General features: G+C 33.7%; 1 protein-coding gene across 2 annotated transcripts in view; it reads left to right on the top strand.

Moving 5' to 3' along the window:
• ZDHHC21 (zinc finger DHHC-type palmitoyltransferase 21) overlaps positions 1-24,042 on the top strand; it is a 64,923-nt gene that overhangs the window by 13,560 nt on the left and 27,321 nt on the right. For both annotated transcript variants that reach the window (XM_084985448.1, XM_084985458.1), the window contains exons 4-5: positions 1,028-1,139; positions 4,432-4,570. In XM_084985448.1, the coding sequence (XP_084841574.1) occupies positions 1,028-1,139; positions 4,432-4,570 (251 nt within the window). The remainder of the gene's footprint in view (positions 1-1,027; positions 1,140-4,431; positions 4,571-24,042) is intronic.

A 24,042-nucleotide genomic window follows, 5' to 3' on the forward strand; every position in this document is an offset into this window, starting at 1 on the left:
ACTTTTAGCTTAATTCATACTCTTTCCCAACATATTAGAGGAAATTGCTTTTTGGTGGTAGGGTAGAGCTTTGTAAAGAACTCTTTTATTTCGGTTAAATAGCAATTTCTCATAATCTTCATTTCTCAAACTATTCTAATACCTCTTTAGCCCATCTGAAATCTTTCTGCAACCCTCCCTCATAACATTCCCAAATGAAGTTACTGATATTAAAAAAAAATGGTTTTGGGAGTTCCCGTTGTGTCTCAGTGGTTAACGAATCCACCTAGGAACCATGAGGTTGCAGGTTTGATCCCTGGTCTTGCTCAGTGGGTTAAGGATCTGGTGTTGCCGTGAACTGTGGTGTAGGTCCCAGATGCGGCTCGGATCCCACATTGCTGTGGCTGTGGTGTAAGCCAGCGGGTGCAGCTCCGATTCGACCTCTAGCCTGGGAATCTCCATATGCTGCAGGAGCAGCCCAAGAAATGGCAGAAAGACAATAAATAAATAAATAAATTAATTAATTAAATAAAATGGTTTTGTATGGTGAGTTTGGGGGGGTACAGTCTCTTTTTTTCTGATATTATATGATTGATTTTAACTTGGTAATCTATAAAATCAATACTCACCATTATTTTTTCTTTAGAGCCCTTAGATATTACATTTCTAGAAATTAATTTGTTTAAAATAAAATTAAGTAAAATTCTATTAAATAAAATAGTATTAAATAAAATTCTATTTTAATATAATAATTTAATTGTTCCTGAGGGTTTTGTCATTAAATTTTACTTAGAGCATATACTTAAATATATTGTTTTCTATCCTTTAGTTTAACTCTTAATAGTATCTTATTTTTATAGTGTTTAAAATTAGAAACATATATAGTAAAACATGCATAGACTAGAGCAGCAACATTTATGGCAAACATTTACACTGGAGACTTCAACACAGTATCAAATAATTCCTATAAACTCTTATGAATACTTGTTGCTAAATTTCAGCATTACTCATGTACTTTTATTAAATGGATTTTAATTTCCTTCTCTAGAAAGGGAGTTCTGGGAATTGTGTAACAAGTGTAATTTGATGAGACCAAAGCGTTCCCATCACTGCAGCCGCTGTGGCCACTGTGTAAGGAGAATGGATCATCACTGTCCATGGTAAGGAATTAATAATTCACCTTTAGGGAAAAAAAGGTAGTAAAAGTATATCTTAGTACTTAGCAGATTTAAAGCAAGTTTATATCAAAGTTATACAGTTAAAAAATCTTTTATTAAGGATAGCTTTATTTGATCATGTGGTTCGATCAACTCCCAAAGTCATTATTCCAGAGATCCTATATTTTCTAAAAGGAGATATTTGACCAGAAAACTGAGAATTCTCACGCACCTAAATATACCATAGAACTAAGGTGATTTTATTAGATGAAGCAGTGTATGTAAAACATTTAGTACAGTATCTGATGCATAAAAAGTACTTAAATATAAATATAGTAGCTGTTATTGTTTGTAACTGTAATAAACCGTGTACATCTCATTGTATTTCTCTTCCAATTTTTTAACTGAAGAGTAACACAATTCTCATACCCTTATAACTCATTTCACCTCCTTTCAGCCATTTTCAGGGTTATATATTGGATATTGTTATTAACATTACATGCTGGCTGAATGTATAAAAGTGGTAGTAGGCTCATTCTACTGAACATTTTTGGCCAATAGGTGGCTCTCTTGCAATATTTAAAGAAAATGTTCAGTTGCAAAATAGAATTTTTGAAAACAAATGCTGTGAGAGTTCTGCATTGTATCTCATTTCAAAGCTGTCACAAAAATCTGTGAACAAGATATTGTATTTAATTCTGTTTTCCTAGCATGGGATTTCTGTATAAATATTTAAACTAGTATGGTGTAGCACTTTATAAATATATCTATATACATATATATTTTTGTTTGTACACACATGCATGCATATATACTAACTCCATAACGATCTTCTTAAATTTATAATTGCATTTATCTAAGGTCGACTGAAGGGTAGAGTTTAGCTTTGCCTAGTAATACTAGTCAATTTAGAATTTCCCTTATTTTTGATAGCACAAGTTATTAGCCAATTTTTAGTGGAAATTTAGTTTGTATTATAAATTGTTTAAATAGAAAGTAATGTCCTACGATTAAGAAAAAAATCAAAGTACTTCGTTACTATGTAAAAAAAATGTAAGATTCTGTCAATAGTATAGTATAGTGTGTAACATAACAGTTGGTATTTAAAAAATGTGCCTTAAATAAACATATTAATTCTCAAATGATTTTAGTCAGTGATCTCTTTACAAGTTTAATAGTAATAGTTATTAAAAAGCTAGGAATTCCCATCGTGGTACAGTGAAGAATCCGACTAGGAACCACGAGGTTGTGGGTTTGATTTTACCTCACTCAGTGGGTTAAGGATCCGGCTTTGCCATGAGCTGTGGTGTAGGTCACAGACGTGGCTCTGATCTGGCATTGCTGTGGCTCTAGCATAGGCCGGCAGCAACAGCTCCGATTGGACCCCTAGCCTGAGAACCTCCATATGCCGCAGGTGTGGCCCTAAAAAGACAAAAGATGAAAGACAAAAAAATAAAAATAAAAAATTAATTTAAAAAAATGCTAGGTAAAGCATGTATTCGGGTAAGTGGTAATCATACTGAAAAACTCAATTTTATGTACTTTTTAGATTAATATTTCTGACTTAAAATATAGTTAGTGATAAATCAACTACTTTAATAAAAAATATAGTAAGAGTTCATGAAAATCCATTGGGTAGTGCTACTTCCTTTTAAATGAATGCAATAGTTTAAGCTTAAAAAATAACAAAGAAATGTTTTGATACTGTATAGATGAGCAATAGTATTTATTTACTTATTTTTAAGGAATAAAGACTAACTTGATGACCAAAATAAAGCACTGTTTAACCAGAATTTTAAGATTGGGGTGAGATCTCTGTTCCTAGGCCTTGTGCTTCCGCAGTTTTAGTCATCTTCTCAGAACATTGGTGGGAAGGAGAATGGAGGTTAGACCAGGAGCTGTAGTAGATTCAGGGGTTTATGTGATTGAATTCCCTGATAGAGCATTGCTGAGATGTTCAGAGAGAGGAGTAAACTAGTTGCAGTGTAAACTAGAAGCGAGGAGAATTTCTGTAATTTTCAGTAGCTGCTTTCTTAAGAGCTGTAGATTTGGAGGTTAGTTCTTTGATCACCTCAAGACTTCCTCTGTTTCTAGTTGTGATCGCTCTTTCTAAGGAGTTTGTTACCAAAAGAGCTCTTACATGTAGATTATCTCATTGTTTCTTAAAGTTCTCTGGTTAAGAAAAATGCCAGAATTAGAGCAGTTATTTCTCAGATTTGGGGGGTGGGGTTATAGGAAGGATAGAACAAGGATAAGTCATCTTTCAAGCAACAACTGTTGAAGGGTATTTTTGAGTGCATGCAGAAGCATCCTTCTCTGATAGCCCTGCTTGCAGAAAACAAAACACAGGAGGTTTACTTCTTTACAAAGCGTGAGCTCTGTAGTCTAAGAAATGCCTCTCTAAGTTTTTCTGTTCAGTTATTAACCAATTTTTTAAAATAGTTAAATGATGTACCTTTAAAACAATTTAAGTTAGGAGTTTGACCCTCTTATTTACTTATTTTCAACAAATGGCAATATAATGCTATATTGAGATGAAAACATTTGTGAAAGGTAATTTATAGTTTTGAACTAGAGTTTTCTGCTGGAATTTAAAATATTTTGAAAATCTAGATCCAGTAAAAATTTTGGAACAAGAAAATACTTAGCTTGCATTAGCATTGAAAATTTGGGATTATAATATTAATCCTTTTTCCTAGTTATGGTTCGCTGTTATACTGGTAGAAATGTAGCTCTAAAAACTTGTAAATACTTTTGAATATGTGTTTTATTTTCAGCAACCAAGGTTAGATTTTAAAAGTAAGGGGAAAAAATGTGAATGCTTAGCAGTGTGTCAGAGTGGCAGGTTGAAGTTTTTTTACTTCAAATCTTTCCAGTTGGTCTCCAGAGCTAGACTGCTATAGAGGAATAACAGTGTGTAGAAGGGGGTTCTCGTTCTCTTGACCACACTTTCTCCTGATTGTACATCCTCTGGCAAGTGTCCTAACTCCTTTGTTCCTTTTTTGTATCAGTGAAGCAAGAAGACTGCCATCTGTTCTTCCTGCCTCACTGGGTTGTTGTTGAGTGAAGGGAGATCACATATGTGGACTTCTTTGAAAAGTAGAATGGACTTTACAAATGTGCTTTACATATCTTTTCTTATGTACTTTTTGCCTTTAGGTTTGAGTGGCTTTAGCTCACCTCCATGAAGTTAGCACATATGAAATTGTTTGTCTTTATCCCTAGTTTTACTATCCTAAAATTAACATCTTATAAAATGTAAAATATTTTTTCTTTTTCCTTTTTTCCCCTTCAGGATTAACAATTGTGTTGGTGAAGATAATCATTGGCTTTTTCTGCAGTTGTGTTTCTACACTGAACTTCTTACTTGCTACGCACTGATGTTTTCTTTCTGCCACTATTATTACTTTCTTCCACTAAAAAAGCGTAACTTGGTAAGAAATGTTTATATCCACTAATGTTAGAGCGACTGCAGTATACAGTGATTAACATGTGGTGCTTTTAAGTGCAAAAAATGGAAAACAAAAACAACAAAAACCTCAATTTGGTGCATTTAAAAATATACTGGAATTGAAAAATTGGACCCTATTCTGACATTCCCTTTTAAGCAAATCTTTATGATTATTGGTGTTGAGTTATTTAAAAAGCAACATATTAGATTTTTTCACATATGTATTTTTCATTTACACATAGCTGCAATAATGAAAAACAAAGTGAAAATGTTAATTTCTTGTTTCTTTTCAGGAATAAAAATAGATTTGTTTAATTTTTAAATTTAAAAAGGAACATTAAATTCTTGAGAGAAAAGACTTTTTTCCCTGACTTTTTTTTTTTTTTTTTTTTTTTTTTGGGCCACTCCACAGCACATGGAATTCCCAGGCCAGGGATCAGATCCGAGCTGTAGTTGTGACCTATGCTGCAGCTGCAGCAATGCCTATCCTTTAACCTGCTCTGTGGGGCTGGGGATCAATCCTGAATCCTGGTGCTGCAGAGATGCCACCAATCCTGTAGCACCACATCAGAAACTCCTCCTCTGATTTTTAACAGGAGTGATGAAATGAATTTTCAGGATGTCTGAAAAAGTTATTATTATATATACCATTTGAGGCAATGAGTTTCCCATTTGTAGAGGAACTACACTAGATATTAATAAGACTTGCCCCAGTTGGTGGTGTTAGTGGTGATGGTGGTGGTAATAGCAGTAGTAGGAGTTAAGTCTTGATTCTATATCAGCCCTGTGCTGTGGGCGTGTAATTTTAATTCTTACATAAATGCCCACACCAACCACTGGAGGTGGGTCTGATTTTCCCACCATTTTTATAGATGAGGAAACATGCTAAGAGAGGTTATATAACTACTTACTGAAAGTACAAAGCTAGGAAGTTACTCAACTGATTTTAGTTTGGAGCTGGGATTTGAACCTGATTTTGTGTTTTCTGAATCTTTTCTTGTATGTTTTGTGTGCAGAACTGGTATTTGTACCTGATCCTGTGTGTCATTTGGACTGAAATTGTGTTTTTAAAATGCCTTCTATGTGCGTGCGTGTGTGTGACAGAGAGAATATGCCCCAGTGTGCAAGTGTGTGTGAGAGGAAGCAAAGTAGGGAAGAAGGAATAGAATCCCTGATGGAGAAAGGTGTTTTTCTTTTTTATTTATGTCATTTTATACTGTTTAAATCTTGTATATCAGAAATAACAAGTTCAGTGGTGCTATATACAATTAGATTTTGCAATAAGAGAGCAATTGAGAGAAGGTCTTTAAATTCTCTGTACTTCAATTTTTTTTGTACACATGCTCATTTTGTATAATTTAAAGAGGATATTTGTTATTGCTTGGTTGCATATATCAGTGGGGCTTTGTTGTGAGTGAACAATTAAAATTAGTTACTAATAACTGAAAAAAGTTCAAAAGGGAGACAGAACTTTAAATATAGGTGTTTGACATTATCACACTGGTAATTTAGTGCATGTTAGTACTATAGTTTTTAGAAATATTTCATCATATTTATAGATTAATTTCTGATATAATTGGTATTGTAGTTAGAATATATGAAAGGTTATACATATTGTCCCAAGAGTATCTTGTTTCAGATAGATTGAGCCTAATAAGAAAAGTATTTGAATAACATTTACTGGTAAGATTAAGTTCATAATGTTTTAAAAATTGAGAACTAAAATTTAGTAGCATTAATAAAAATCTGGTAGAGTTTCTCTAGGAAGGAATGCATTGTAGTGTAGTAGAGGGATTGGCAAACCATGGGCATTGCATTAAATTTGACCCTTTACTTGTTTTTATTAATAAAATTTTCCCTGAAACACAGCATTCTGATTTGTTTACATATTGTTTACCATTGCTTTTGTGCTACCATAGCAGAGTTGAGTAGTTGTGACAGAGGTATATGGTCCAAAAACCTAACATATTAAGTCTCAGGCTCTTTATGTTGCATTTACTAAACTCTGGTAGTGGAAAGCTCTTGATTTTTTAAACAGATACCTAGGATTAAGTCTTGGCTTTTATTTTAAGTATAACCTTTGACACATTGTTTAACCTTTCTGAACTGCAATGTCTGCTTCTGAAAAATGTAGATAGTAATGAGATTAAATGAGATAACACATATAAAAGTACTTGATAATAGACTCACAGTTTATGTTATTTGATTTTAATGAAAGCACGCAGAAGGAGAGAACAATTTTTCTTTGGCCTATTAACTTTTATGTAAAATTTAGAGACTTACTCAACAGTATTACTAGAGATTGATGACAGACTAAAGAAATTCAAATACTCAAATATAGTGGTAATATTTAATTGAAGGATTTAGACATAACAAATTATAAACTGATATCTCTCTCCAAGTGAAAGGTAAAAAACTCTGGAAAAATTACTGTAGATTAGAGGAAAGATCACTTCTTTTAAATGGAAAAACTGATTTTAGGTAATACTATTTTAATACTTAGAAATATAGATAAAGGCATATATTTTGTCTTTTTAGGGCCACCCCACAGTATATGGAGGTTCCCAGGCTAGGGGCTGAATTGGAGCTACAGCTTCTGGCCTATGCCACAGTCACAGCAATGTCAGATCCGAGCTGTGTCTGCAACCTACACCACAGCTCATTGCAACGCTGGATCCTTAACCCATTGAGCGAGGTCAGGGATGGGACCTGAGTCCCCATGGATACTAGTCAGGTTTGTTAACTGTTGGGCCTTAACAGAACTCCTGACAAAGGCATATATCTATATGCATACTGAATGATGACAAAAGACTAGTTGTATAGTAAATGTTTATTAAAAGATTTAAAATCTAGGAAGAAAATATGAAAAGTGAGTAAAAGTTGGATTTTGAAAATTCAAACTCAGTTTTCCCTAGAGCAATCACTTGCAGAGGCAGTATTGGTGATTTTTAATTAAAAAAAACAATCATGATAATGGTTAGTGGGATTACCAAATGAAAATCAAATAGTTAGCTGTATCATTTTAGTTATGGAGCCACTTTGGTAACAAGCAGTAAATTACAAATAGTTCTACGGACCCAACAGAGATCTTTTACCTAGTAATGCTGAGCAGGAATTGTTCAAGTCTTAGAGTATTCTTTTGTTTAAAGTAGGATGTTTTTATAATTACCTTCATTTTAGATATAATGAAATTGAAACCCAAAGGGGTTTTGACATTTCTGAGATGATTTGCCATCCTGTTGGGTAGTCTAATGTGTTTTAACCTTGTTTATGATAAATTTTCTGAATGAATTTATTCATGTATTTTCAAGTTTGGTATGTGGGGAGAAGAACTTTACCATAATGTTATCCAGTGTAAAAAAAAAAAAATACTATTTTGTTTGACTAATTTAAAGACATAAAAATAGTGTGTTTATTATTGGTGTCACTAACATACTTAAAGTTAGTAAAGCTAAATTCTAGGACAAGAATTACAGCTAAACCTGGAAAAAATATTTTATTATTTATATAGCCCCAAATATTCTAAGGATCTAAAGCAAAATGAATGTTCAGTAGCACTTAGTATTCATTGACATGAACTCTAATTATTGCACTGATTTAGATGTTGATAATTTAAGGCTGTATTACCAGGTTCATACAGTCTTAGAATTCTAATATTGCTTTATTGAGTTGACTCTTGCATTATTATAAATTATACTTCTTTATCTGTAGTTGTTTTTGCCATAAAGTGTTTTCTTTCTGTTACTAATTTAGCTATATCATCTTTCTTTCGGTTAGTATTTTCATGGTATATCATTTTCTGTCTTTTTACTTTCAACCTTTCTCAGTTATGTCTTGATATGTGTCTTACAGACACCAATTTTTTTTTTTTTTAAAGTCTAGTTGGATAATCTTTGTCTGCTAATTGGTAGTCCATTTTTATTTACTGTGACTGATATTAATCCTGTCATCTTACTATTTGTTTTCTACTTGATCCATCTGTTCTTTATTTTTTTCTCCTTTCTTTGGAATTTTCAATTTAAAATCCCTTCTGATGGAATTTCTTTCTTTTTTTTTCTTTTTTCTTTTTTTGCTTTTCAGGGCCACCCCCAAGGCATATGGAGGTTCCCAGGCTAGGGGTCGAATCAGAGGTACGACTGCTGGCCTGTACCGCAGCCATAGCAACTCCAGATCCGAGCTGCATCTGCGACCTGCACCACAGCTCACGGCAATGCTGGATCCTTAACCCACTGAGGGAAGCCAGGGATCGAACCTGCATCCTCATGGATCCTAGTTGGGTTCATTAACTGCTGAGCCACAATGGAGACTCTGGAATTTCTTTTTTAAATAATTTTCCCAGGGATCAAAACATACTTACCTTTTTTTTTTTTAAGTTTAATATATGTTGGTACTTTAACCATTGCCGAGATAATGAATGTAATGGCCTTAGAACCCTTCTTAGCATCATCATTTTTTCTTATTGTGGGGTCATAAAACAGATGTAGAACTAAAACTCATGACATAATTGTTATCATTTACATATTATACGTTATAATGCATATGTCATATGAAGTCAGTATTCATTTAGAGTTACCCTCACATTGATGCTTTTTCTGGTCCTTCGTCTCCTCATAAGTTTCTAAGCTTCTTTCTGAGAGTATTTTTTCCTGCTTCTTGATGGAAGAATACTGGAACATACTCTTCCACTTTGGGTTTACCTAAAAATGTCTTTATTTCTCTTTCATTTTTGAAACATTTATTTGCATGGCCTAGAATTAGAGGTTTGGAGTTATATCCAGGTTTTCAAAGATGCAATTTCCTTGTCTCGTGGTTTCCATCATTTCTTTTGTAAATTCTGTTGTTAGTTTTATTGTCCTTTCATTGAAATAGTGTATCTTTTCTCTGACTGCTTTTATTATTTGGTTATTTAATTATATTATCCACCTTTGTTGAGGTATAATTAACATAGAAATTTATAAAATATTCAAATTGTGCATTATGATAATTTGATGCATGTATATTTTGAAAGGATTCCCCCTATCTAGTTAATTAACACATCCATCACCTTACATATTAATCTTTTCTTTTATGAGAACTTTTATTCTACTCTCTTAGCAAATATAAGTTATGTAATATGGTGTTAAAATTATGGTCACTATGTTTTTACATTAGATTCTTAAACCTTATTCATTTTGTAGCTAAAATTTGTACTATTTTACCAACCTGTCTCCAACCCTAGACCCTGGCAACTACTTTTCTATTCTTAGTCTCTATGAGTTGAACTTTTTTTTTTTTTTAAATTCCACATATAAGTGGTACCATTTGGCTTGTTTCACTTAGTATAATCCCATCGAAGTACAACCATGTTGTCAAAATAGCAGGATTTCATGGCTGAATAATGTTACATTGTGTATATATACAATGTCTTTTTTTTTTTTTTTTTTTTTTTTTGTCTTTTTAGGGCCGCACTCGCTGCATATGGAGGTTCCCAGGCTAGGGGCTCAAATCAGAGGTCTGGCTGCTGGCCTATGCCACAGCAACACAGGATCTGAGCCACGTCTGCGACCTACAGATCAGGTCACGGCAACACTGGATCCTTAACCCAATGAGCATAGTCATGGATGCTAGTCACATTTGTTTCTGCTGAGCCACAATGGGAACTCCCTGTCTTTTTTTTTTTTTTTTAATCCATTCAGTTACTGAAGGATATTTAGGTAGCTTCCATATCTTTCTTGACTGTTGTAGTGAATTCTGTAGTGAATATGGAAGTGCACGTACCTCTTTGATATTCTTGTAAGTTTGATTAGGTCCCATTTGTTGATTTTTGTTTTTATTTCTCTTTCCTTGGGAGACAGACCTAAGAAAACATTTATAAGGTTGATGTCAGAGAATGTTTTGCCAATGTTCTCTTCTAGGAGTGTTATGGTGTCTTGTCTTATGTTCAAGTCTTTTAAGAAATTTTGAGTTAATTTTTGCCAGCACCACTTCTTAAAGAGATTATCTTTTTTCTATTGAATATCCTTGGCCCTTCTGTCATTTTTTTTCCGCTTTTTAGGGCCACACCCACAGCATATGGAGGTTCCAGACTAGGGATCTGATAGGAGCTACAGCTGCTGGCCTGCATCACAGTCACAGCAACACAGGATTCAAGCTACATCTGCAACCTACACCACAGCTCACAGCAACGCCAGATCTTTAACCCACTGAGCAAAGCCAGGACTCAAACTCGCATTCTCATGGATCCTAGTTGGATTCGTTAACTGCTGAGCCATGAAGGGAACTCCTCTTTTGTCATAAATTAATTGACCATATAAGGGTGGGTTTTTTCATGGACTGTCTATTCTGTTCCATGGATCCAAGTGTCTTTATGCCAATATCATACTATTTTAATTACTATAGCTTTGTAATATACTTTGAAAGCCGCCAGCTTTCTTTAGATTGCTTTGGTTGTCTGGGATCTTTTGTGGTTCCATACAAATTTTAGGATTGTTTTTTCTATTTCTATGGGAAATGTAGTCGAAATTGTGATGGGGATTGATTGCATTGAATCTGTAGATTTCTTGGGTAGTATGGACATTTTAAGAATATTTAATTTTTCTAATCTGTGAGCATGGAATACCTTCATTTATTGGTGTCTTCTTCATTTTCTTTCATCAGTGTCTCATAGTTTTCACTATACAGATCTTTCACTTGTTGGTTAAATTTATTCCTGGGTATTTTATTCTTTTTGATACAGTTAAAAATGGGATTGTTTTCTTAATGGTTTTTTGTTATTAGTATATGGAAATGCAACTGATACTTGTATATTAATTTTGTACCCTGGAACTTTATGAATTCATTTGTTTGTTGTAACATTTTTTTGGAGTCTTTATGTATTCTATATGCCATAACATATTATCTCCAAAACAGTGTCAGTTTTACTTCTTTCTTTCTAATTGGATGTCTTTTATTTCTTTTTTCTTGCCCAATTGCTCTGATTTCCATTGTTGTTCAGTAGTATGTTGTTTAATCACACAGTTGTGAATTTTCTAGTTTTCTTTTTATAATTGATTTCCAGTTTCATACCATTGTTGGAAAAGATGCTTGAAATGATTCCAGTCTTAAAATTATTAAGATTTGTTTTGTGGTTTAACATGATATACCCTGGATAATGTTTCATGTGCACTTGAGAAGAATATGTATTTTACTCCTTTTGGATAGAATGTTCTTTAAATATCTGTTAAGTCTGTCTGGGTTTAATGTATAGTTTAAGTCCAGTGTTTCTTTGTTGATTTTCTATTTGGATGATCTATCCGTTGTTGAAACTTAAGTATTAAATTTCCCTACTATTATTCTATTGCTGTCTATTTCCACCTCAAGTCTGTTAATATTAGTTTTATGTCTTAGGTGCTCCTTTGTTTCATGCATCATATGTACAAACATTATATTCTCTCTCTCTTTTTTTTTTTTTTTTTTTTTTTTTGTCTTTTTAGGGCCACACCCACAGCATATGGAGGTTCCCAGGCTAGGGGTTGAATTGGAGCCAGGGATCCTAGCTGCATCTGCAGCCTGCAGTAGAGCTCATGGCAATGCCGGATCCTTCACCTTCTGAGTGAGGCCGGGGATCAGAACCTGCATCCCCATGGATTCTAGTCAGGTTCATTACCACTTAGCCACAATGGGAACTCCCCTATTCAATCCTCTTTTTGAAAATATTTCTTTATCATTGTATATTGCTCTTCTTTGTGTCTTATTATAGTCTTTGGCTTAAAGCATATTTTTCTGTATAATTACAGGTACTTCTGCTTTCTCTTTTTTTTCATTTGCATGAAATAACTTTTTCCTTCCCTTCATTTTCAGTCTGTGTCCTTAAAGCTGAAGTGAATCTCTTGTAGGCACTATATAGTTATGTCTTGTTTTTATTTGTTTTTTTTTTTAAATCCATTCAGCCATTCTTTGTCTTTTGATTAGAGAATTTAATCCATTTACATTTAATTATTCATAGATGCTTACATACATACTATTAATAACTGTAATGTTCTTACTCTTGCCATTTTGAAAATTGTTTTCTGTGTCTTTTGTAATTCCTTTATTCCTTCCTTTTCCTCTTGCTTTGTTCCTTTGTGATTGGGTGATTTTCTGTAGTAGAGTGCCTAATGTGTAAGATTCACTCAGCTAGTTTCTGGATTTCTTTCAGAAGGAATTACTTCAAGCTTATCAGTAGGTTTATTGTGTTTGTGGGAAGAGTTGAGTACAGGAGCCTTCTCTGTTGCCATCTTGGGCTGTAATGCCTATGATTTCTTTTGGTTTTGTGTTTTGGAGTTATTTTATGATGTGTTTCATTGTTGTTTTCTTTGCATTTTTTTCTTTTTGAGAATTTATATAACTTTTTAAATCTGTGACTTGGCATTCTTAAGTTATAGACATTTCTTGGTCTCTGTCATTTGAACTATTACTTCTGCCCAACTTTATTTTTCTCTTGTACTTTTAGGATTCTAATTACATGCACATGAGATATCACTGCACTACATAACTTTTGCAGTCTTTTCTGCATTTTTCTTTTGTTTTTCCCCTTGTGCCTCAGACTAGATATTTTCTACTAACCCTTCTGGTTAACTAATCAACTCTTATAGTCTACTTAATCTCTTGTCGGACTCCTCTCTTGAGTTTATTAATTTAGTTATATTTTTCACTGTCAGAATTTCCATTTGATATTTTTTCCATAGATCACATCTCTAGTGAAATTATTCATTGGTCATCTAAATTTTTGAACATTCTAACCAAAGTTATTTTAATGTTTATATCTGATGATTTCAGTAAAGAGATCTACTTGTGAGTCTGTTTCTATTGACTCTTCTTCTCTCCCTTAGTTTCCAGGTATTTTGTCCTTTCTTCTGATATACCTGATAAGTTTTGTTAGGTACCAGGCATTATGTATGACTAATTGTAGAAGATTTGGTTGATGCTTTCTTTTTCAAGATATGATTTACTTTTTTTATGGATAGTCAATAGAAGGTTTATCTTGATCTAATCAAGAATTTGTATAATAAATCTTTCTAAGGCTTAAATAACAGAACATTGGTCTTAATATAACAGTTCCTTTCAACATGACATGTTCTGTGTTCATTGAGATTTTATAAGGATTTATAATTACTGGATTTTATCTTCATAAGGACCAATTTCACTTGGCCTTTTCTCTTTATGATGTAGCCTTCAGGAGTTTCTCAGCTGGAAACTTCAGTATTTACTTTGGATTGTTCCTTCTCCTTATTGTTTGTCCAGCTCTGTGAGTTTGCAGAAAGCTCTGAGCCTCGACTTCTACTTGACCTTTCATACAGTACTGCTGATGAATTGGCAAGTACCTTAAGGTAAAAAGTAGTGCAAATTGTAGGATTCACCTTAGTGCATTTCTTCCCTTTCTGGAATCTTGACACTTTAAGTCCTGGCTCATTTGGTTATTTCCCAGTATCTTCTGTGAGCTCTTTATTTATCAATAAATTTGATTTTATCTGGCTTTTAGTAGTGTTCTTATTGGAAGGGTTAGTCTCATTCAATCTCTTCCCTTATAGGTGTCACTGGCAGTAACATTTTGTTCAAAAATTTCTTCCCAAGTGGTTTCAATCATTATCACCTGACTATACAACTCCAGGAAATAACACTCATGTCATACATAAACTATGTAAACACTATCCTGTAGATTTGTGTAGAACAATACTCCTGTAGCTGTAAGTTTAAAAAACTGTTGCACTGTAGAGAATGAGACTCACCATGGACTTTATAGTATCAGTAGAGATTAACTAAATGCAGAGATGAAGGAAGTCATTGCTAGATAAGAAATAACAAAAGACTTGAGGCAGTTAATTGGAAATATTGGTTTTAAGTCAGATTTATTCTAAGTTACTAATGAACTCAATAGAAAATATTTATAAGGCTACATAATAGAAAGTTGCCCTTATTGTGACAGGTTTTTTTTTATGACATTTATTGTATTTTTTAATAAAAGTAGGAAATTACCAGTAACTTCAGTACAAAGTCACCATTTGGCATTAAAAAAATAATATTTTATAGTGGAATATTCTTCAAATAGTCCTGCTGCATCAATTTTTTAAAGTCTTTGCTTATCTCTCATTTTTCTCTAAAACAAATAAACAGACTATATCCAGCTCTTCATTTTGTGTGTAAAGTTGTCTGGAAACCTTGTTTATAAACCTTGCTACTCTTTCCATTGTTTGGGATATGGTTTGGAGATTCCCAAATATCCCTAATTATCTTTAGAGACTGTATTACTGATAACTGTGCATCTTTCTTATGGAGAAAATAGTACAATTAAAGTACACCATGGACTTTAACAGTTTATTCTTCTGTCAGCCAGAGTTAAGTGAAAGCTTAGTCTGCATTTTTCTCTATACTCTTTCAGGTAGATAGATGGCAGTATAGTATCTTTTCTAGACGAGTATTAAGTTCTAAAGCTGAGTGCTTATTCTCTGCGTAGGAAAAGAAAGTGTTAACAGCTCTTACTAGGTTTTTGTTTCTTTTGTTTTTTTAATGATGAAAGTGTCCATTCATTAAACAAAAGAAAAAAATGGACTGACTTTTAAACTTTGCGGTGATGTCACTTAACCTGTATTTAGTAGAAAACTGGTACATTAATGGTTAACCACATTGGAAAGAGTTGAGAAATAGCAGACTCTTCACGAACTGGGAAAATAAAGGACCCTGATTTCCTTCCATTTGTGAACTTCTCTTGGCTTTCTGTTTTTAAGGGAGTGCTTTCTCTACTGTATTGTTTTAATTGCTTTACAATAGCTCCATTGTTTTTGAGAGTAACTTTTTTGCTTAATGCTTTTTAGATTTCTTCTTAATCTTTACTTTTAAAATATCCACCTATCATGGACTTTGAAAGATTTATGTGTTTTTACTATGTGAAGTTTTGAGGAAATACTACTTTAGTTAGAGAAGGAGGAAATAGGAGGTATCAGAAATAAGGAATTTATTCATCATGAATAAGTGCCCCAAATAAGGATTTATTTTTATGCTGTTAAGTATTGATTTATATCCTATGTTTTGTCCTAGAGAAAGCTTACAAACCTAAGATGAATTAGTAGTACCATCTTCTTTATAAATAGTAACTAAAACCCCCTCAAAATTCTGTTAATATTAAGACAAAAATTCTTATCTAGAAAAATTGCAGAAATATAATAGCTGTCTTTCTAAATAAATGAGGATAAATTAAACATTTTTAGTTGGAATCACATAATCCAAAATCAATAAAGATTATAAGCTTTGAGGTATTTGGAGTTTTTCGGATTTTAAATGTCAAATTAGTTTGACTATCATTTGTGTTTATCATGCCAATATAATGCTAACTTTTACTAAAATCCTCTTGAAACTAATGTCTTCCTTTAAGTGGTTATTGGCATGAAAATAATTTTCAAGATTTCTGTAGATTGGGGGATCATGTAGCATTTTAAATGAATAAAATGGATGGATATTAAAAAATTTTTTCTTTGCCTAAGGATCTGTATTTGACTATTTTTCACATACTTATTTTAAATACTTATAAGCAAATCCCTGGTCATTTGGTATATTATTAAATCACAGTAATGTACTTGATCTTGTTGTATGATGGTTGTTTACCAAAACCATTGTTAGAAAATTATAGCATTTTGATTAAATATGAGGGAAAGTATCCTTATAATTAGAGGATTTACTTTCTAAGATTTATTATTTATTGATCTGTGACTATTTCATTAGTCATATATTTTAGGATTTTCACTCGATTTGTAAGATTTGATTAGTGGAAAATGTCAGTTCATTTAAAATGTCCTTGAGAGGATAAGTAGTATGATTCCCATTGTACAGAAAAGGTACTGAGATTCAGAAAGGTCCAGCAACTTGTCTAAGCAGAGAATTACCCTACTTGGCAGAGGTGTGATTTGGGCCCATTTCTTTCTTTCCCCAAGTCAGTATTCTTTCTATAGTACCAAGCTGCTCTTCCACTTTTTTGTACTTTTCCCTGAGGGAGTTTTTTAGCAGATTAAAAAATACTCAAGCATCACAAAAGCTTTTTCAGAGAAAGCTTATTGAATCTCCTGATTAATAAATTCATACTTTGCTGCTTTCATTTTTAATTGAGGTAACTCATTTTTAGTAGTTTAATATAAAAGACTGTCAAAATATATCTTATAAAAGCGTTATAATAGGTTAAAATATTTTTTAAAAATATGTACCTGCTGACAACCACATATTAGATAATACTGTCTCTTTATTGTTTTCCTATGTGAGAAAATAAGAGCTTGTTTTCTTTCTTAAATAATTTGTACCTACCTGTTAGTGTGGAGCTTATGTAAGTAATCATTTGTGACAGTTCTAAAGTTACATCTTTTAAATTGCTTTTAGATGAAGTAGATTCAGATAATTTCTAGTTGATTATTTTATACCTATTTTATGTGAAGGGCAAAAACTAATACACTAACTGCATTTAAGGCTATGAGGAGAGTGGCAGAAGCAAGGAAGGAATGGAGAGAATTTCAATAAAGGACATGCTGCCAATATTCAGAAGAGGAAAATAAATAACGCTTAGCAGTTCAGCCAACTCTTTAGCTAGGAAAGTACATTATTATTATTCCAATTAACTCCTATCTAATAGTGTTGCTAGGGATTTGATGTCAGATAGAACCATGCCACAGAATTATTTGCATAGCTTTTTGGCTAACAAAGAATAGATGTAGCCAGGTTGCAGGTAGCTTTGAATATCAGTAAATCTCTTTGTAATTTAGTTTAATCTTTTTATATGATCAATCTTAAGGAATCTTGAGTACTTAGGTTATTTATTGCTATTTTTTTAAAATATAGGCGTTAATATTTATATAGGGTCATATATTATGGACATTATGAATGAATAAAATTACTGAAATATGTATTTTTTTGGCAAGAATAGCCAAGAGTAGTGTGGAACTAAGATAAATTTGAAATGGAAATTATTTTTAGTGCTAGTATAAAGGTAGTTTGGTGCATTTGAATATTTCTCTGTATTTGAAATGCTATTGGAGGTATCATCCTAGAAATTTTCTTTTTCTTTCTTTCTTTCTGCCCGGAAGGTATGGTGTCAGGTATATAATTAGTTTGTATTTTTAGAAAAAAAAATAGTTTAGGAATACCCTCTTATTCTAACAGTTGTCAGTTCTGTATTCAGTATATTCTGTGCTTTTAGTGACAGATGGAACAAAGAAACCTCATGCTAGATTTTGACCTTGCCCTGCACTACCAGGTCTACCAAATATACATCCTCATTAAATTTTATATAGCTAGTTATTTATGAACATTATAGCACTTAGCATAATGATTTAGCAGTTTTACGTCTCTGCAGGAATGTTTCGCTCACTTTAAGTTTAAATGGTTAAACCCTGGCAGCAATTTTATTGTCTCACTTGTCTTTTACTTTTATGACACACTGTATGGCACTATATTAAATGGTAAATATAGCAAGAAAAATGTTTTCTTTTCTTATGGAATTGCTCTAACTTTTCTAGATACGATATGGGAAAGCAGACATAGTGATTTTTCTGAAATATTTTACCCTCAGCCATGAATCTGGCACTCGAGTACCAGTGAAATTTGTTCCCTAAGAAAGCTACATTTATATCTATATCAGAATTTAATGTCTAATTCTGTCTGCTCAGTGAGAGCCATGAGTCAGGTATAAATAGTGTGTTTTTTTTTTAATTAGATATTAATTTGCATTAGGATTTAACAAGATTGGAAAAAAGTGCATTTTACATGAGGGCTAGAGATGAGAGAGGGATGTACAGAATAATCCTGTAACTTCTTTGCCTGTATTTTTTAATATAATGATCAAACTTAAGCTGAGGCCAATTCTAAAAAAGTGCTGATAACTGTATAGATATGGTAGGATTTTGCTTTATGCAAGAGTAGTTTCCACATGAATCTAACCTCAGCATGTGAAGTTGGTTATTTAGCCATTTTGAAAATTCAAATCTGTATATGTTAGATATCTTAGTTGTGATCTAAGCTATTTTCATTTTTGAAAAACAGAGAAATCCTTTCCAGTAGTACAGTGGGGGAAGGAGGGAGGCTTTGCCGCTCTCCTAGCTGACTTCCCCTCTCCCCCTGCTCCCCAGAGGCATTGATAATGATATCTGGAGACATTTTTGGTTGTTACAACTGGGAGAGTGCAACTGGCATATACTGGTCAGGGATGCTGCTAAATACCCTATTGCATGGTAACATCCCTTACAACAAAGTACGACCCAGCCTAAAGCAGAGTAGTGCTGAAGCTGAGAAACCCATTTCCTCAGTAGGAGGAAGATCACAAATACCTCACATGTTAATATTCAGACTAGTTTCATAAAAATGCAGACAACTACTTAAAAATAATAGTTTATAAAAATTGGTTCCTACTTATTAATATAAACTGTTTATATTTGGCATGTAAAATTTTACTTGTGAAAGTTATTTATTTTCACAAATTATGAAGAAAATTCATTAAACAAGTTAACAAATATTTATTGAGTGTTTGCTCTGTGCACTGGTACCTGTTCTAGCCCCTGAGGATGAAGCAGTGAACAAAACAAAGTTCCTACATAAAGAGTTTACCTTCTAATTGGGAGAGACAAGCAATAAACAAATATATGGTATACAAGAGTAGTATTATGAAGTGTAATAAAGCTGAGTAAAGGATAGAAAGTAAAGATTGATAATATAGTCAAGGAAGGCCTTTCTGAGATTGACACCTGGAACTTAAGCATGTTGCTGATATTGGGAGGAAGATCATTCCAGCCAGAGGACAGAACCAATGCCAGGACTCTGAATTGGAAGCATGCTTGGTATTTTTAAGAAGAGTAAGGAGACTAGGTTATCTTGAGTGGAGTGAATTAGGGAAAGAATAGTAGGAAACGAATTGAGGGCAGTGAGGGCTGGCTTGGAGCGGAGACTTTGTTTTCTTAGGGTGTTTAGCGGTTGGGACTTTGGAAGCTATTGAAGGGTTTTGAGCAAAATCACACAAACTGATTTACATTTTAGAAAGAAAACTGATTGCAAGGAAGAATAAATTTGGAGACAGTGATGGCATCAGGAAGACCAGTTACTAGACTATGAAAATATGGTCCAAACGAGATGATCTGGGGAGTGGTGAGTGTTGAGGAGTGGTGCATTATAGTTTAAGAGCTAACAGGATTTGGTGATGGTTTGGATGTGGGGTTTGAGATAAAAAGTGACAAGTCAAGTTTTCATGTCCTGAAAAGTAGAGATAGAGAGATACTATTTACCAAGATGGAGAAGCCTGGAAGAAGAGCAGGTTTTAGGAAAAACTTAAAAGTTTTTGGATGTTTACTTTGAGATGCCTGTTTGACATCCAAGAAGAGGTGTTAAGTAGACAGATACAGCACGGATTTCAGTAGAGTGGTCTGAGCTCACTAGATGATATATTTGGGACCTTTAGGTATAAAGATAGTATTTAAAGCCATGGGACCTAAAAGGAGATTTTCTAGGGAGTGAGTATATACAGACAGCAAAGAAGTCTTGACTATGCCCCAGATACTCTTTAAGTTTTCAGTCAGAAAGGTGAGGAGAAACCAGAAAGGGGACTAAGAAGGTGCAGCCAGTGAAACCAGGGAACACTGGTGAAAGAGGGCCTCAAGAAACTAGATGATATATATATTGAAGAAGAAATTACAACAGTGTCCTGTGGAATGTCAGCAAGTTGGAAGTGAAATAGAGGTATTGAAAATATAGGTATGGGGAGAGGCACAGATTGGAGGTCCCATTGAGGCTGAGAATTTATTAGCCTGGGTGGCCTACAGGGGGTTAGCTGGAAAGGTAGCAGGTGGTATTCAGAGGGTGGTGTGTATGCAGTCATACTATGAGTACAGTGATGGGAAATGAACGGTAGAGGATATAGCTATAGAATTTGGGTGGAGATTAGAAGACAAGATTATTAGAAGAAATGAGTTCCGGAAATTCACAGACCAAGTGTTAGAAGAATTGTCTGCTAGATCTGACTCTTGGTTTATTTTCATTTAGCTTGCAGCAGGAGGTGATGCCACCACTGCTCCTGAGTTGTGTAACATTTTGAAATTTTAATGATACAATTCTGAAAGTTTACTGGTTAGGAATACGGGAATATTAGTTCATGTAAGTGTCCTTCTCTGCCTCTTTTGGTTTGTGTGACACATATGTCTGTCTGTGTACATGGTGCCTGACTGTTTCTTTGTCTGTGTTATCACTGCTATTACGTATGTGTAATAGTCTTCATAGGTGGTACTCTGCCTCTTCACCTATTGGGGGAGGAGACTGCTCTTTTGGCTAGCTTTTTTCCTCATTTTCATTTATTCATTCAATAAATATTTATTGAGCATCTGCCATGAGCTATAGAGAGTTCTACACTGCAGGGACTCACCATTGAACAAAACAGTCAAAAGTCCCCATCTTCAAGAAACTTATTATTGAGAGAGACAGACAGTAAATACATGTATACATACATAAATGTCAGATGGAGATAAGTACTCTAGAAAAAAATAGACCAAGGCCATAGGGAATACTGGGATTTCCTGTGGTTTGGTTCAAGGAAAAATAAGCAAATAGGCCCTGGTAAAAATAAACATGGGTCTCTGATAAAGGTGACATTTCAACAGAAACCTGAAGAAAGTGAGAGAGTAAACATGTGGATGATTTCTGGGGAAAAATTTTGCTAGGAAGCACAAATGTACTATTCCTGATGTGGGATTTTACTTGATATGTTTGAGAAATAGCAGAAAGATTGATGTGGTTGGATCAGAGTGGTCCAGGAAGAAAGTGGTTGATGATATCAGAAAGGCAGTCTGATGCCTCTTCTCTCTTTTTTTTTCCCTCTGTCTCATATCCTTTTCTTTAACTTACTTGATACTTCTTTGTCTCTCCTTTCACAGGCCATATGTCTATAACTAAATTTTATTTTTCATTTTGCTATGTGTATTTTAAGAGTTGTCTTTCTATTCTAAAATTAAGAAGTATTCTAATATTTTATATTTAAGGACTACAACTTTCTTTTTATTGTAATTTCTTTTTTGTACCTTTAATACTGCAAATTATAATACGTATGTATGTGCGAAAATAAAAACATACAGCTCATTGAATGATGGCAAGGCTTCTTTGAGCAATCTTTATAAGATTTATTCTTTTTGCTACATTAGACTCAATTTACTTTTATTGCTAGGAACATTGCTACACATATTCCTAGTATTTCATTTAATGTTCAAAACTGTTTATATGTCCTTTCTATTGGTAGACATTTACATTATTTCTAGTTTGGGGCTTTACAAATAATGCTGCCAGATTCAGCCTTGTTCATGTCTCTTGCTGAATTCATGCATGTTTCACTTGGATGTCCTGCTAGAAGTGGTGGTGTTCAAAGGTTATGTGTGTGTTCCTGTAGACACTGTTAAAGTTTCCCAAAGTGGTATTATCAATTCAAAACCCCCATTGGTAGAATATATAATTTCAGGTTGTATGACAGTCTCACTAATATTTCTTCAGGTCTTCTTTTTTTCCACCAGTGGGCATAATATTAATAGTATCTCCTGGAGTTCCTGTTGTGGCAGAGTGGAAACAAATCTGATTAGTATCCATGAGGATGCGGTTAGATCCCTGGCCTCACTCAGTGGGTCGGGGATCTGGCATTGCCCTGAGCTGTGGTGTCGGTCGCAGATGCAGCTTGGGTCCCATGTTGCTGTGGCTGTGGTGTAGGCCAGCAGCTGTAGCCCCTATTTGACCCCTAGCCTGGGAACTTCCATATGCCATGGGTGCGGCCCTATAAAGCAGAAACAAACAAAAAAAGTATCTACCTATTTATTTATTTAATTTATTAAAGTATAGTTTCTGTATAATATGTAAGTTATGGGTGTGCAATATAATGATTCATAATTTTTAAAGGTTATACTCCAATTGTAGTTATTATAAAATACTGGCTATATTCCTCATTGTTGTACAGTATATTCTTACAGCTTATTTTGAACCTAAAAGTTTGTACCTCTTAGTCACCTACTCCTATATTGTTCCTCCTCCCTCCCCTCTCTCCAGTGGTAGCCACTAGCTTGTTTTATATATCTGTAAGTCTGATTTTTTTGTTATATGCACTAATTGGTTGTATTTTTCTAGATTCCATAGATGGTAACATAATACAGTATTTGTTTTTCTCTGTTTGGCTTATTTCACATAGCAAATGGTCTTAAAGTTTACAGTTTTGGTGGGGATGAGCAGTATTTCACTGTGTTTTAATTTGCATTTTTCCAGCAGCTACTAGTATTGAGCCCCTCTTCATACATTTACCGACCATAGGAAGTTTGTTTGGTGCAGTGTGTCTTAAGTTATTTTACCCATTTGGTAAGAGGGTTATTTGACTTTTTTTTTTCTGGTAGTAGTAGGATTTTTAAGATTTTAAGATTTGAGTGCTTTTTGATTATGTTTGTCATAAGTATCTTTTCTGTGGCTGAACTTTTCACTTTTGTAATGGTGGTTTTTGATGAATAGAAACTTTTTTTTTTTTTGTCTTTTTAGGGCCACAACTGTGCCATATGGAGGTTCCCAGGCTAGGGGTCGAATCAGAGCTGTAGCTACTGGCCTATGCCACAGCCACAGCAACACCAGATCCGAGCCATGTCTTCGACCTACACCACAGCTCACAGCAACGCTGGATCTTTAACTCACTGAGCAAGGCCAGGGATCGAACCCACAACCTCATGGTTCCTAGTCGGATTCGTTTCTGCTGTGCCACAATGGGAACTCCGATGAAAAGAAATTTTTAACTTAGCAGTCTTTTCCTTTTTAGTTAGTGCTTTGGCATTCAATTCAGGAAGTATTTTTCTATTCCTAAACCATCAATATTATTCTCCTATATTATCTCCAGGTATTATACTTTTCACATTTCCACCTGGAATTGATTTTTGTGATTCTTATGAGGTAGGTGTTGGGATTTCATTTTTTTTTTTTTTTTTTTTTTTTGCAGATGGATAGCCAATTGATTTAGCACCATTTATTGAAAAGCTAATTCTTTCCACTCTACTCTGCATACCTATCTTTGTCATAAACCAGGAGCCATATAAATGTATATCTGTTTCTTATTCTTTTCTAGTCCCTTGGTCTATTTGTCTATCCTTGTGGTTGCACGACATTGTTATAGCTATAGTTTTATAATAAATCTTGTTATCTAGTAGAGGAATATTTCTCCAACTTTATAAAAAATATATATTTTATTGAAGTATAATTGATTTGCAATGTTGTGTTAGTGTCTGGTGTATAGCAAAGTGAATCAGTTATTTGTACATCCTTTTTCATATTCTTTTCCATTATGGTTTATTACAGGATATTGGAATAGTTCTCTGTGCTATACAGTAGGACCTTGTTTGTCCAAACTATATATAATAGTTTATATCTCCTAATCCAAACTCCCAATTCATCTTAGACCTTTTTTCATTATTCTTACTCCCTTTAGGAGCCTTTTCA

Source organism: Sus scrofa, chromosome 1 (assembly GCF_054392235.1).
Source record: "Sus scrofa isolate SSC_HxYL_T2T_F1_AM1 chromosome 1, Sscrofa_HxYL_maternal_Yorkshire_Landrace_v2.0, whole genome shotgun sequence".
Lineage (NCBI taxonomy): Eukaryota > Metazoa > Chordata > Mammalia > Artiodactyla > Suidae > Sus > Sus scrofa.